At 45.8% G+C, this 15,542-nt stretch overlaps 1 protein-coding gene across 1 annotated transcript in view; it reads right to left on the reverse strand.

The window, feature by feature from the left end:
• Positions 1–15,542, reverse strand: part of PRDX6 (peroxiredoxin 6) — an 81,236-nt gene that overhangs the window by 20,035 nt on the left and 45,659 nt on the right. The window contains exon 4 of the mRNA XM_078642335.1: positions 3,138–3,284. Within this exon, the coding sequence (XP_078498461.1) occupies positions 3,138–3,284 (147 nt within the window). The remainder of the gene's footprint in view (positions 1–3,137; positions 3,285–15,542) is intronic.

Below are 15,542 nucleotides of genomic sequence, written 5' to 3' on the forward strand. Positions count from 1 at the left end.
TATATATACTCCTCCATGCCTGTACTTTCTGGAATTCCCAGGACGCGAATGTTGTTTCTACAACTGCAGGCTATGTCCTTATTCTTTGCCGCTATTATTTTAAGCAGCCTATCCATCTGCGTCGTTGCCTTTTTGAGCTGGGCAGTGGTGTCCTCTACATCGGAGACTCGCTGTTCCACCTCCTTAATACAAGTATCATGCCCCTCTATCGTGCGCACTATGGCATCCATCCGGGTAGAGACCGTGTCAATTTTGTCCGCCGTGGTTGTAAACCCCTGCCTGACTTCTGTGAGAAGTGATTTAAGATCTTCGCTAGATGTTTGTAAGGAATCCTGCTGAGGGTCTTCCGCTCCAGCACCCTCCACTGCAGACTGATGTTGATTAGCTTTTTTTAGTCTCAAACGTAAGTTTCGGCTGGCGAGCATCCAGACGCCCCATCCTAAGTCCGGGCCCACCCGCACACCGGATGGATCCGGAGCCCCTCTCTAGCTGCCGCAAGGTGCACGTCACTTTCGCTACACCAAGCCCCCTGCGGGTGAGGAGGACCGGGTAGTCACTCCCGGCTATCCAGCACTTCCTGCAACCAAGATGGCCATGGCACTGGGCGCCACTCTGCTAATAGGCCCTCACAGCTCCGCTCCGTTGCAGTGATCCAGAGACCCAGGATTAGCCCTCTATGGCACCTCTCGGTCTCGCTCTGGTGCACTATTCACACCTGTAGCAGCAGAAGACTCTTCTTCCTATGACCAATGGCAAGTAGAAGTCGCATCTGGCATCTGCTTCTATCCCAGTGTCCGAGTTTAAAGGAAGCACATGCACCCAGAAACGCAGACAAATCGCACCAACCTGTAGCCTCTAACGCAGTCCATAGCGCTTATCCCCACACACCCAGGGGGGCTGCCCAGCACGCAAGGTCCCAGAGTTCTGCTCTGCATAGGCAGTTCACTGTCAACGCTGCTCACCTCCAGTCCCCCAGTTCCTGACAGTGCATTCTCAGTGTTGGTACCCAGCGCCTGTTGCACCGCTATTCGCCGTGTCCACTCCGCACCTTAGCCAATGCACCTCGGGCGTAGCACAGCGTCCCACAGCAACAGACTTCGCCGCGGGTAGGGGGAAATGGAGGTACCTCCGCAGTCCACTCACCACCACCACCACCACCACCACCACTTAGTCGCCTCAGCAGCCTCCGATCCAGCTCCCAAGGACCTCGTCCGTCTCCCAGAATTAGCCCTCACTGCGCAGGTAGATGGTGCAGGCGGTAGCAGGGGGCATCCCAGGCAGTGCGGAGACCGGTTGTCAGCGAGAGTGTGGGCCACAGTGGATCTTGCCAAAATGCCGCTACTTCCCCGCTTTAGGCGGCCGAGCCACCGCTCTCAGATCGCCTGGGACAGCCACTTATGAGATACAGCTTGGAGACACCCACCAGGAGGGTCTCCTCGCGATGCTCAGCGGTATCTGCTCACCCCGGTACCGGCCTCCTTTGCAGACCTAATCGTTCCCTCGCACTCCGGCGTGGGCTCCTCGTGGCAAGCTGGAGCCTCTCGTGACCAGGCCCCCTGAGCAGCAGCTCCTGAAGCAACGAGCGGATATCTCGCCCGCCGCTACGTCCGCTCACCAGGATCTCCCGCAGCACTGATACTTGCACCGCTGGGATCCCAAAGTCAGTAGGAATCCCCCCCTGCAACTTCTCTACATGCAGGCTAAGAGGAGGATAAAAGCAGGATTATGCTGCCGGTCAACGGGAGCCTCATCACACAACGGCCATTCCGCTTGTGCGCCACCTAGCCCCCCCCTCCCAATTTGTGGATAAGATTTAAAATTGTCCATTCGTTAACTACATATGCACTAGAATTTTTTTTGCATTATAATCTTGCCTGCACATTTATTCTGCATAGCACTCTACATCATTTATATCAGGTTCATTATTGTGATGCGTTTTATTGTAATTTTACAGTCAATTGACCAAAATAAAGTAATGTTTGAATCTCAGCCACTGGAAATCGCTCTGGCTGCTAATCAATCATTTTTTGCCTACCATGCCACCTCAATTGGGACCCAGATATATGCAAATCAGCTTGTACCCATAGTTGATTGTGCTCCGGTTCAGGGAGGACCTGGCTTGGCAGTTCAGTCTTAACTGCTCCCAATGGAGCAGAGTCCAAACAGATTTGAATATAGTAGAGTCCAAACTGAGGTGTCATGGTGTGCAAAACAACATTGGACTGGGATGCGTCCCACAGTAATTACCAGTGTCTGAAATTAATTCAAGCATTCCATCCAACACTTTTTGTACACTTAAGTATGTTGCCCTACGTGGGTCATGTAGGCCCAGAAATGGGTCCCGTGCACACGGTCACAGGAGTTAAGCTATACCCGGCTGATTAGCCCAGAACAATGGTAAAACTAGACCCGAGTTGCTTGTGTTCCGGTTCAGGGAGGAACTGGCTTGGCAGTTTGGACTGTTCCTATTGGAGCAGGGGCAAGACTCATTTGCATATAGCGGTCTGCAGGCAGGTGGCATGGAATGCAAAATAACACTGGGCTGATATGCGGCCCAGAGTAATTATCAGTGGTGGAGATTAATTTAATCATTCCATCCATCACTTTTGGTATTCTTAGTTGTCTGGCTTTTAGCCAAATCAACGAATTTTGTTTAAACAGTTATACAATTTCTAGATCTCCCTAGAGTTGTCAAACCACATAAATTTTCCAGGGCAATGGCCAAGATGTGCAAGTGGACAATAAACCTGAACATCTAGGCTGTGGGTATGCATCACCACAAGACTTCATCTCAGGTCAGTCTCAATGGGCAAAATAAAATGTTAAATTAAGGTTGAACAAATACTTGGTCAACTTCAGAGACGGAGTGATTTTATAAAAAGCTAGAAATATGCAATACCTCTACCACACCTGGCATCAGAAGATTCCTTGGAAACTGCCGCTAAAAAGGCCTATATTTTCTACACCTTCTGCTTGATCACCAGTAAATCATTAGGGTTCATGATGCAAGGTTGGACTCAAGCTCGGTCTCGATTAAAACTGGAGTGTACAAAACTAGGTAACTAGACTCCGATAAACTAGAGTCAAATGAATTTGACGAGACCTTAGCAAGATTATGGTGCTCGATATATTCTTACCTGCCAGTCAACTGGTGTGGCCACACTGTGATTTGATGTCAGCTGGAGGGAATCAATCACTCTAAGGATCTCGTCAAAATTCCTTCCAGTGGTAGCTGGGTACAAGACAGACAACTTCATCTTCTTGTCAGGGCCGATGATGTAAACCTAAGATCACAAAACAATCATAAAGAATGAAGTCGATTATTCCACATTATAGGGTTTTTAAAAAGAATAGCTGTTTGTAAAAAAATGTTTTTTTAAAAGTCTTAACATGAAGGTTATTTCATCTATTAGTAGAAATATCAAGTTTACAAGACATTGAAGCATGTTCCAGTGTGATTTGCTTACCTTTCCACAAAGACCATTTAAACTATCTTGGCACTCAATGCAATTCGCTGCCTCACACCTACTTGTTTCCAGGCAACATAACCACTACTGCATGTGATGACACGATTTAGTATGAAGCAGAATTTTACAAGTGAAGTCCCGAACAGCTGACAACAGCCCTCCCTTGACAAAAAGCATGTAGTCAATGACAAATTATTCTTTTACTTTTATGTAGAGTCCTACCCACCTACTTAACACGTTATCATGAAGAGTTCAATTATATTGAAAAGTCACTTGCCAATCTAAATGCAAAGACAGATTACGGCTTTTTGTATGGTACCACTGCAAGGCCCCCTGCTACGGGGACACTGCCTAGGTCTTCTCTATTAACAAGAGTTATTAGGGAGGCCCATACCCTTTAAGGAACTGAAAATATTGCCTTTCTGTAAGTAATAGACAAGTTACTTACCTACTTACCTTCGGTAATGCCTTATCTGGTAGAGACATTCTAACCAGAGATTCCTTCCCTTAGAATATCCCAAGCATGAGGCTAGATTGGGAATACTGGCGCGCAAGGGTATTGCTTAAGCAAATTAACAGTGCGTGGCGTCGTCCGTGCCTTAAGTGACATCTGCATCACCTATATAGGCACCACCTCTGTGTGCTGACGGCAGTTACTTTTCAAGTCTTACCACAGCAAGAACGCAGAGTGATGAAGTGAATGGACACTGGTGTTTAAAACTACAGCCCTGACCCTAAAAACCTGTCTGCAGTGTGGGGAGGAATAGTGGGTTGGTAAGGAATTTGCAGCTAGATTAGGTCTCTACAAGTTAAGGCATTACCCAAGGTAAGTAACTGGTCCATCTAATAGAGACATCTAGCTGCAGTTACCTTATGTTAGAATAGATACCCAAGCAATACCATCCCCAGAGAAGAGACAAGTTGACAAAGAACTGGACTGCACTCGGGAGTAAGCCTTCTCTAATTGCTATTGGCCCATTTTTGGAGTCAAGTAACCGGATTGAACTGGAATAAAATCTAAACTTACACCTAACCATCTCAAGATTCAAGATTCAAAATTACTTTATTCGGTTAAAAAAGCAAGATAACCATGAAAGTAGCATGACAAATACAGTTTACAAGAGGTGAAGTAAGCTTATTTTAAGAACACAAAAAGAAAAAATCAAAATATAATTCATATATACAATAAAAAACAATCAGTCCGTTTGAATTGATTTACGGCACTTAAAAACCAATTTTAAAAATTCTGCAATTGAAGCAACCATAAAAACAGTTTCCATTTTCTGGCATTCTGTAAACGCTAGGCGGCATCTATATACATTTAGATCCTTGAGGATAGGGATGATAAGATTCTTTCGAGGAAGAGTATAAAATTTACAAAAAAATAATGTGTATATCTGATTGATGGGATACTTCATCGCATGGACAGAGACATAAATCCTTCGACCAACAATTCATCAAGGGGAACGATAGTGTCCTAAAAACAATATTCAGTCTAAAACGGGTCAAAAGGTAACGATCATGGTTAGGCATATACAATGAGAGATATGGCTGCAATTTTTCTCCACATAGAATGTCCTGGTGGGCAGAAACAGTCTTTTTCCTCACCTCTTCCATATATCTCATTTCCTTGAGGTGCGCCATACATAGATTTTTCAAATCCCTTCTAGATATATATTCCATGGATTGAGGGTCCTCAAAGTATTGGGGACAATTTATTTTCCCAAGAAATTCCTTGACGAAGCCTATCCATTTAAAGTTGCTAATATTGTCCAAAACCATGATGTCCTTTAAGATGGCCCGATTGACAGCACATTCCTCTTTTGTCCAGACCCTATGCCAAAGAAGGACTGGCTGAATTTTAATAGTGTCTGTAATATAAGGTATACCCAATTCAACATGGCATATCATCGTTGCAGTACTTTGGGGTACGGACAGAACGTGACATAAGAACTTGTTTTCCATAGTTTGAATCACACTAACATTTGAATACCCCCATAATCCAGCACCATAAGTGGCTACAGATATACAGGTTGCGTTATACACAGTTAAAATCTCCTTTATGGGTTTTTTTCCTATTTTTTTCATAAAGCATTTTAGGGCCATAATAGTTTTAGAGAATAGCAGAGACCTCGCATGAATTGCTGTAGTCCAGGAGCCACCTTCATGGAACAGTATCCCTAGATACGGGAAGGTAGGGGTCCTTTCTAAGGGATTAGTATTTATAAAGATTGGCTTCAAATGCTTGCTTGTTCTGGACCCACAGAACATAGATAAAGTTTTAGAACAATTAATTTTCAAATCTAAACCAAGCATAAAGGTGTTAAAGGCTGTCACCAAAGTTTGTAAAGCCATTGGTGTGCGTGCCATCAGAACGGCATCATCGGCGTACATTAATGCCGGGACAGGCCTACCTCTCACCATAGGCATGTCTCGGCCCTCCTGCACGAGATGCTTCTCCATTCCATTTATGTATAACAAAAATAAAAAGGGGGCTAAAACGCACCCTTGGCGCACACCCCGGCCAATCCCAAATTGTCTGCTACATTCACCACTATTTCCGTATCTTACACTAGCAGTGGCCCCAGAATAAAGCTCTCTCAGAAAACATATAATGGCATTGTCTACCCCCAACTCGGCCATAATTGACCATAGTTTGGTGTGTGACACACAGTCAAAGGCTGATGTTAAATCAACAAAAGTGAGGTATAGACGTTTTTTAACCTTTATATATTTTTGTTGCAAGGTGAAGAGATTCAAACCTTGCTCTATGGTCCCCAGACCCTTTTGGAACCCAAATTGGAAATCACTTAGCACCCCATTATCCTCAGCCCAGCTCTGTAGTTTTGCTAAAATCACTCTCCCCAAAATTTTTATAGAGGAGTCCAATAAGGAAATTGGCCTATAGCAAGTGCAACTAAGCCTGTCCCCTTTCTTAAAAATTGGGACTATTACCGATGTAAACCAGGTAGGAATTGGGCTATTTACCAAGGCGGCATTAAAAAGCTGAACCAGCAGTGGCCCCCATAGTTCAATGTTAGCTTTATAGAGGTCAGCTGGTATGCCGTCTGGCCCTGCTGCCTTGCCCCCCTTAGTCGCCTTCAAACTGGCTATAACTTCTGGAAGGGTTATAGTCAAGGTACTGGTAGTAACTAACCTTGACAACCCCGCATCCTGACCTATGTCAGGAGTTGGTTCCACAGCCTTATAGAGGGAAGAAAAATGATCCACCCACTCATCTTCTGTGATAGCGATTTCTAGGCGTGCTTTTTGTTCATATAAGAGGGGGGTATTAATAACCCTCCAGAAAGCTGTCGGATCATTTGATTTTGAGGCAGCGCATAGATTATCCCAGGCCTCCCTTTTTATCGAGGCCTTCCTATCCTTCAGGGCTAAGTTATAGTCCTTTCTAGCAATTCTAATTGAGATTACGTCCCGTGGTCTTTTATGAATTGCAAGTCTAAGCTTTGTTAAGGCTCGAGTGCAGTTCCTATCGAACCATTTCCTATTGGACTTTAAGAAGTTTTTCCTTACAACCCACAAAGCTTCCTTAATTGTACTAGAGATGGTATTAAAATGGGTTATTATATCACCGTGCTCTGCGTATTCGTCTAAACAAACCAAGAAACTACTCATGCATTTCCTCAATATTTTGTACAGAAAGTCATCCGGGACCAATCTGCTCCATTTAAGGTTATAACCATTTTGAGCACCCAACCTCACATCCTGGACCATTTGGTCCGGACCTTCTCTAGTATCAGCTGCAACAAATAAATTCTCCATTTTTAATACCTGTGGCAGGTGATCACTCAGTGGTAAATCCATGACATTTGCTTTGATCAATCTACTCGCAGAGCTAAGTGTACATAAATTAAAATCAATAGTAGATGAGGCACCCCGCCCCACAAATGTTGGAGCAAATGGCGTTGTATAGTGTGCTAGCTCATTTGAAAACCCAAAATTGAAATTAAAAATCATCTCATTTAATGAGTCGCCTAGTAGGGTGTGTTCAAAATGCGTCAGGTTTACATCTTGTTCCAGCATTAGGCCACAGATACCCTTTTGGCCCTTTTTGCAGAGAGTACAATTAAAATCACCCCCCCATAATAACATAACTTCAGCCCTCTTGCTCTTATCGAGTTCGTGTTGCATTTCTGTAGTTAATGTGTCAAGTACATCCTTAATCATGCTATCAGGACAATTATTATAAAAATTAAGAAGGACCATCTTTGGACCCTTCCTCGTGTAGATAACTATTTTTTGGTAATAGCTGGATCCAGGGGAGAAGGAGATTTTATCGTATACTAGGAGATTAGATATATATACAATCAACCCCCCCTTAGGTCTCCCATGAATACTACCCACCGCCGGGGTGAAGTATGTTTTATAGCCATTAAGATGTATCGGGGTGATAGCCCAAGTTTCTTGGAGGGCTAATATTCCCACGTCGGTAATGGCCTCATCCCAGGTAGGATTAGTGATCTTTTGTTTTAACCCAGCCACGTTCCAAAAAAGCACCTTACAGTAATCTTTTTCAGTAGGTGAAATATCTACACTGTCCCCTAGTCTAGTGACCAGGTCCCCATGTAATGACTGATCCCCCACCTGTATTTCTAAGGTTTCCTCAGACCCTAGACAGCTTATAGGACCCAAGCCCAAAGCGTTCTGTGGCAACAAGTCATCTTCCTTAGTCTCGGGGAGTCAATCCACTCCTTCTAGGCAATCCTACCGGTTGTAACACGGGAAGAATGAAGGGAATTGCGGGATGCCTGTGTACCCTAAATCATAACCTTGAGGACAAGGGTAAGGGGGCCTCCCTTTATATTTCACCGTGTTCCAACCATCTTCATGCCTCCCAGACCACTGTATGTTGTGGTGGTTATTGTCAAAAGCCTGACCACTATTACCACCATGATATCGTTTGTCCCTGGTCCAGCTCCATTTATTGTCCGGTTGTTCACCCTCAGGGTAAAAATAGGATAATGACCTAGCCACAATAGACAAACCGTAATTTCTTGGGGGCCTCGATGTAATGAATTTGGCGGTGCGGGGATTCTCGAATGTTATCACCACGCAATCACCATGTATCCTTTTTTTTATTGTTATTATTATAGCCCACCCAAGGAGCCCTTTCAACCATGAGGATATTGCTTTTAAAGGCTGGTGGCAAGGGGTAGTTATCGTTTAGCCAATGTATTGTTTTATTTATAAGTCCCCCATTATTTTCATATGAATCATTATCAGGTTGTGGGACTCCAGTAAGGACCACCACGTATGGAAATGCTTCCGGTGGTAGATGTATATTTCTACGTGTCTCCCTTTTTCCAGCATTAGTTTTATCCTTGGGAGTTTGCCTGGGTGACGCTACTTTGTTAACTGTGGTTGGATTTTTGGGTATAGGTGTAGATTTTGGAAGTGGATTATTGGTGGGTTTTGGAGGTGGATTGATGGTGGGTTTTGATGGTAAATTGATCGTGGCATCACTTTTAGCAACAGTGGGTGGTCTATTCGTATTTGGCTTTTGTTGTGGAGCTTTATTGTTCACATTAAAGCTAGGGGCACTAATATCTTTATGGATGTTAGTCAATATTCTTTCCAGACTTCGTAGCCTTACCTCAATAGGTTCTAAAAGAGTTTTTAGCATAGCAAAGATATTATTATTAGCCATGCTTAGGCTACTACAGTCCTCTCCCCCTCCCACTTGGTTATCAACTACCCCACTTTGGTCCAAAATTCCCTCCAAACTACTATCCAGTATAGTTTCGTCTGGCAGGCTTATTGTTATACCCGTGCTTACCCGAGGTCCCCCTACGGTGTCATTAATATTACTGGCAGCATCTAAGTTAGTATTCTCATTCGGCAATGTTTGATCCAACTGAATTGGGTCATGGATTTTGATAGTCTGGGGTTTATTACCTTTTCGAGTGGTCGTCTTAGTGGGCTTTTGTTTAGGAATTGCCCCCTCCTTCCTCCCCCTTTCAATTTGGGTACTATCTAATGTATCATTTTCTATTGCCTCAGGGCCATTTTCCAGCAGCAAGGAAAGATTTGGGGTTGCCTCCAGACCTTCCTGTGAGGCTGATAAATCAGAACCCTGCTCCTTGTGTACCATTACTAGTGTTTTTGGAGCGGATACATTTTTGGGTGTACAAACTTGAGCAATATGGCCCAGAGAGGAACGTTTTGCCATGGCTAAGTCTTGGGACACCCTTCTGTCCATCAGTATGATCCCTTCATCGATAAGGGCGTTCGTACGTACTATAAAGTCATCTAGGGTACCGGTTAATTTCTTTGCCCCAGCGGCTGCCCTGCTTCTGGTCTCTGGGTGATTCATAGCGAGTCACACAAATGACCCACTATACAACAGGAAAAAATTATAAACAAAGACCAGTCCCAGTTTCAATACAACAGGTTCTCAGATATTCACACTAATATATGGCACCAACTTATTATTTTTTAGCCAACTTACAGTTTTGCAGTCTCGGTGTCCTTTGGCTATTTACAAACGGGCAGGGTATCTGGCCCAGGCCAGGCTCCTCGGGCCTCTGAGGGCCTAAGAGGGCCCGCCCTTTGCCCGGGCTTAGCCCCGGGCGTCCCGCTCGCGTCCCGCGACGCGGGTCTCCTCCTCCCTTTAACGGGCTGTCGGTGCGCCCTGCTGGCGCGTTCCGCGTCACTCCGTCGCGCCGCCGCGATGCCTGCCGGGAGTTGTGGTTCTCCCGGAGCGGCGGCGCGGTTTGCTGTGCCCGGTGTGACTCTCGGCGGTGGGCGGCTTCCTTCGGTGAGGCTGCTGGCGTGGTGTGACTCGGCGGTGGCGGCAGGTAAGTGAAAGCGGTTCCCCCCGCTTTGCCGGTCTCCTCCTCCCTTTAACGGGCTGTCGGTGCGCCCTGCGCCCTGCTGGCGCGTTCCGCGTCACTCCGTCGCGCCGCCGCGATGCCTGCCGGGAGTTGTGGTTCTCCCGGAGCGGCGGCGCGGTTTGCTGTGCCCGGTGTGACTCTCGGCGGTGGGCGGCTTCCTTCGGTGAGGCTGCTGGCGTGGTGTGACTCTCGGCGGTGGCGGCAGGTAAGTGAAAGCGGTTCCCCCCGCTTTGCCGGTCTCCTCCTCCCTTTAACGGGCTGTCGGTGCGCCCTGCGCCCTGCTGGCGCGTTCCGCGTCACTCCGTCGCGCCGCCGCGATGCCTGCCGGGAGTTGTGGTTCTCCCGGAGCGGCGGCGCGGTTTGCTGTGCCCGGTGTGACTCTCGGCGGTGGGCGGCTTCCTTCGGTGAGGCTGCTGGCGTGGTGTGACTCTCGGCGGTGGCGGCAGGTAAGTGAAAGCGGTTCCCCCCGCTTTGCCGGTCTCCTCCTCCCTTTAACGGGCTGTCGGTGCGCCCTGCGCCCTGCTGGCGCGTTCCGCGTCACTCCGTCGCGCCGCCGCGATGCCTGCCGGGAGTTGTGGTTCTCCCGGAGCGGCGGCGCGGTTTGCTGTGCCCGGTGTGACTCTCGGCGGTGGGCGGCTTCCTTCGGTGAGGCTGCTGGCGTGGTGTGACTCTCGGCGGTGGCGGCAGGTAAGTGAAAGCGGTTCCCCCTTTTTAGTGAAAGCGGTAACCATCTCGTAATGCCTTTAATCTCATCTTTAAAGACTAGGAGTGCTTGGAAACCAGCTCAATTAAGGTAGCAAGTGCTATAAAAACGCCTTGACAAAGACACTCAACAACCTGTGCAATTCACTGCAGTGGACAGATAAACCTATCAACCACGGCTAGACATTATTTCAGAATTTGTAGAGTGCCCAGTTACCCCAAGAGGGCGCAAGGGAAGGGAGAGAAAAGTAGGGGAGAGAAAGCAGTAAGGAAAAAAAAAAAACCAAAAAAAAAAAACACGTGATTATAACAGCCAGGTCTTTAAAACCTTACGGAAAGCAAAAAGGTCTCTTCTCTCAGGAAGGCTGGCAGGGAGTTCCATAAGGTCGGCCCAAGATAGGAAAAAGACCGGCCTCTCATAGGGGCCAATCTGATTTTATGACCCACAAACCGGATCTGTTGAGCAGAACGCAAGGGCAGGATGGATGGTAAAGCTGGACCAGATCCTTCAAGTATTTGGGGGCTGATCCAGTTTTGATTTTAACCAGGACACAAAGCTTTAAATTGAACCCGGTTCGACAGTCAGCCAGTGTAAGTCTTGTAGAACCCCCGAGACAGAGGCAGGTAGGCGATTAAGAAGCCTTGCTGCTGCATTTTACACCAACTGCAGCCTCTGAATGGTCGATGTATCAGCTCCCAGATACAGAGCGTTACTGCAATCTAGTCTTGAAATAATTACAAGAGCCTGGATAACAGTTTTGCGATGGGAAGGGAATCGGCCATAAAAACATCATCCATTTCAGGACTGCAAAGCAGGTAGATGACACCTTGTTTCATAGACACTCCCACAATGAATCCTAGTTTCTTAACACTATTCACAGGCGCTGGCAAGAGCTCCCAATTTGTGGGGGCCAATGCTGAGCCCCCCAAAGCTGATTTCTTCTGCCTAACATCACAACTTCGTTAATTTGAGCAGAATGTTCTGCACCGGAGGGCAAGTTTGCTCAGACCCAAGTTAAGGTCTGAGGATTTGTGATGAAGAGACGGAAAACACAAGCTGTGTTGTGCGCATAGGAGAAGAGACAATCCCGCACTTTCGGCTACCTCAGCTAGAGGGCAGACATCTATATTAAATAACAGCAGACTCAACACTGAGCCCTTAGGGACTCCATAGGGGAAGGCGTGGGAGTTTGATTAGGAGCTGGACATCACGAAAGAGACATGGCAGGTCCGGTCCTTGAGAAAGGAAAAAAAATCATTCAAAGGCCATTCCATCCAGGCAGGCCCAGTGACTCTAGGGCTCTCAGCAAGATATCAAGGAACACCGTTTCGAAAGCGAGGCGGAGATCAAATAGGATGATGGCCGCAGTTTTGCCTTCATATAAACTGTCTCAGCATTTGTCACCCCCAAAGAGTGGATTCAGAGAAACCAGCTCTGTAACCAGATTGAGAGGTATGAAGAAAGGTCTGGGTTTCAACAAAGGAGGCCACCAGCTGTCCATTAAAGTATTTCTCCAGAATTTGAGAAAATGGGGAGCAGAGAGATAGGGTGGATGTTGGATGGAATGGGGCGGGGGTCAGAATTTGCTATCTTTAAGAGAGTGAGGATGATGGGATGTTTCCTTCTTTGGGAACTAGACCCTACTTCAAAGAGGCATTTAGAAGCTCCATGACCATCAATAGTATGGGAGGATCCAGCTGTCCCAGCACATGTGGGGGTAATGGCTCAAGGGGGGGGGGGGGGGGGACACACCAGATTTGATGTTGAGGAAGCAAAGTCCAGAGGGGCCCAGGTTTCCAGTTTGAGGTAAGATCGGACCCTAACTATGAGGTTGGTTGCATCAGGATTCAAGGCATCCTGTGTGTTTACTTAGCAGCAGGGAGTGTATGTTTGATTTGGTCCATAAAGAAAAGAGCAAGTTCTTCACAGACTGTGGGAGAGGGCAGGAGAAGTAGATTTCCCAGTGCCAGATAGATCACTTACTACGTTGAAGAGAGTTTAGATATGGTACAGAGGGAAAAGCTTAGTCATGGCACTAGTTCTCTGGACGTTTAATCTTGGCTTTACCACTGTCCCAAAATGAAAGGCAAATTAACTCAGTTTATCACTGGCCCTCTTTGGAGGAAGTACTCAAGTGAAGTGTAGGAACCGTGCAGCACTCCAGGGCTAGCGGTCCATATTCTGGGGAATCAGAGAGATTGCACATCTGCTTTGCGGCAGCTCTCTTCTCCCTCCACTAAAGTAGAACTACACCCTGTGAGGGTTTACAGACACAAATGACGAGCATGTGAGATTAGCACAGAAGGAAAGGTGCAACTGTAGGAGCCAGGTCTCCCTGCACCATACGCTTCAGAAAGAGAACGTGGCCCAACGGCTAGGGCGGTCGACCTCGGAGCTGGGTTAGAGTCTCGGTAAGGACGCGCAACATTCTGTGATTCTGGGCAAATCACTTAATCTCCCCGTGCCTAACAAATGTGTCCGTCTAACCAAACTGGTGCTTGCGTAAAGTGCTCCGATACCTTCGGGTCTAGTTCGCGCTATATAAAACTACACAAAACAAAAAGAAAATTGGGAGGGGGGCAGGGATTGAAACGGAGAAAAAAAAAGTATTTTTCAAATATTACAACATAAAAAAACCAGGTCTCTTTACATGACAAAGGTATGGCGCTGGAAGCACAACACGGCAGAAAAGAACCACAATGTTGGTTTATTCACTTTGAAATTTGAAGGTCACTTAATTATGTGAAGCAAGGCCAAAAATCACCCCTTCCGCAATTTTCTGAGGGGTTCCAAGGTCTCCATTGAGCAAGGACAAAGCACATCCCTTCAGAAGTATTCTTTGTCAGGGTACAGCTGGAAACAGTATGTATAAGCACGTGAGGTTTACACTTCTCAGAGGGGCACATGTTATTCGGCAGCTATAAAAGTCTTTCTTCCATAGTTTGATGCGGCCTAGACTATGCGATACTTAAACAAGCATTTTCAATGAAATAGGTCTCGCAGTAGGGGTAGTCGTCATTTAAAAAACAAACAAAAAAAAAGCAATTTCTGTAGAGCCGCTACAGTGAAAGCAGACCATGCTACATATTTAAATCAAGTAGTACAGGACAAGTTAAATAAACAAATGTGGCTGCTAAAGTAAAAGCAGACCGCGCTGCAATTGAAATTTTTTTTTTTAATAAATAAATAAATAATATATATATATATATATATATATATATATATATATATATATATATATATATATATATATATATATATATATATATATATATATATACATACATACATACACACCAACAATGTAATAGCGGGCAGCGACATCGTGGGTGGAAAGGGGGTGGGAGACCATTAAAAAAAAAGAAAAAAAAAATGGAGTGCTCACTGACTAGATAAAGCAGAAGAGTCCAGTCATAATGGGAGGTTACAAATGCAGACAAGGCAGTACCATGGAGGGACTAGTAAACCTATTCAGAGATTAAAAGCAAAGATTTTGAAATGAACTGTAACAGAAGCAAATACAAAAGATGGGCAGAGCTTTTATACCGTGTTTGTTATAAACAAGGGAACCCCATACAGTAGAACCTGGGGTAGAACGATAATTTTAAAGAACAATGGTTCGAGGTGGGCCGTAAGAGGTCCTTAGAGGGAAAAAAAGCGAGTATTTAATAAGTCGCTAGGGAGCAATGGTAGTAGGTAAGGATAAGAGTTTTTTTTAATTTTTACTCTTTTCTCTTAACGATATACATAAATATATATACTGTATTGCAGGTGCTCAGGTGAATAATACGGTGCAGAACGTGACATAAGTGATCAAAGTGAACGGACTGTCACACAACAACAAGGATAAAAACACACAACAATTATATACAATAGAACAAGTGAAATTCCTTGGGTAGGTCGACGGCGTTTCGATCTATATTGTTTTAGATCTTCATCAGGACAGTTGAGCCTCCTGAAGCTTCTTTTGGACAGGCAGTCATCCGACCGGCGGACAAAGGAGGGGCGGTGGTCCTGTGGTCCAAAGATATGTACAGGGCCGAAGGAAGAAGCCATGTGTACAACACAAACTGGTATCGACCTATCACACAGGATCCAACGTCTGAAATCACCCATGAAATTTCACGGATGGTGAAAGAGGCAAGAGAGATTGGAATTTTAGGTCCAAAAGAAGCGGAATATTTAGTCAAACGATTCCCTCGAACTCCACACCTGTACTTCCTTCCCAAAGTGCACAAAGATCCCAATATACCACCAGGACGACCGATAGTATCTGGGTGCGACTCAGTGCTGGAGCCCATCTCCAAGTTTGTAGATGTGTTTCTGAAAGAATTTGTCACTGAGGTGAAATCGTATCTACGTGATACAATGGACTTCATAAACAAGACAGAAGGACTTCAATTTGACCCGAGTACACAACTGCTAGCCACAATGGACGTTTCGTCGCTTTACACCCAAATTCCACAGCAAGATGGAGTCGACGTGATCGAAATGTATCTGGAATCCAGACCCCGTCCT

The sequence above is a fragment of the Lissotriton helveticus genome, chromosome 1_1 (genome assembly GCF_964261635.1).
Source record: "Lissotriton helveticus chromosome 1_1, aLisHel1.1, whole genome shotgun sequence".
NCBI lineage: Eukaryota > Metazoa > Chordata > Amphibia > Caudata > Salamandridae > Lissotriton > Lissotriton helveticus.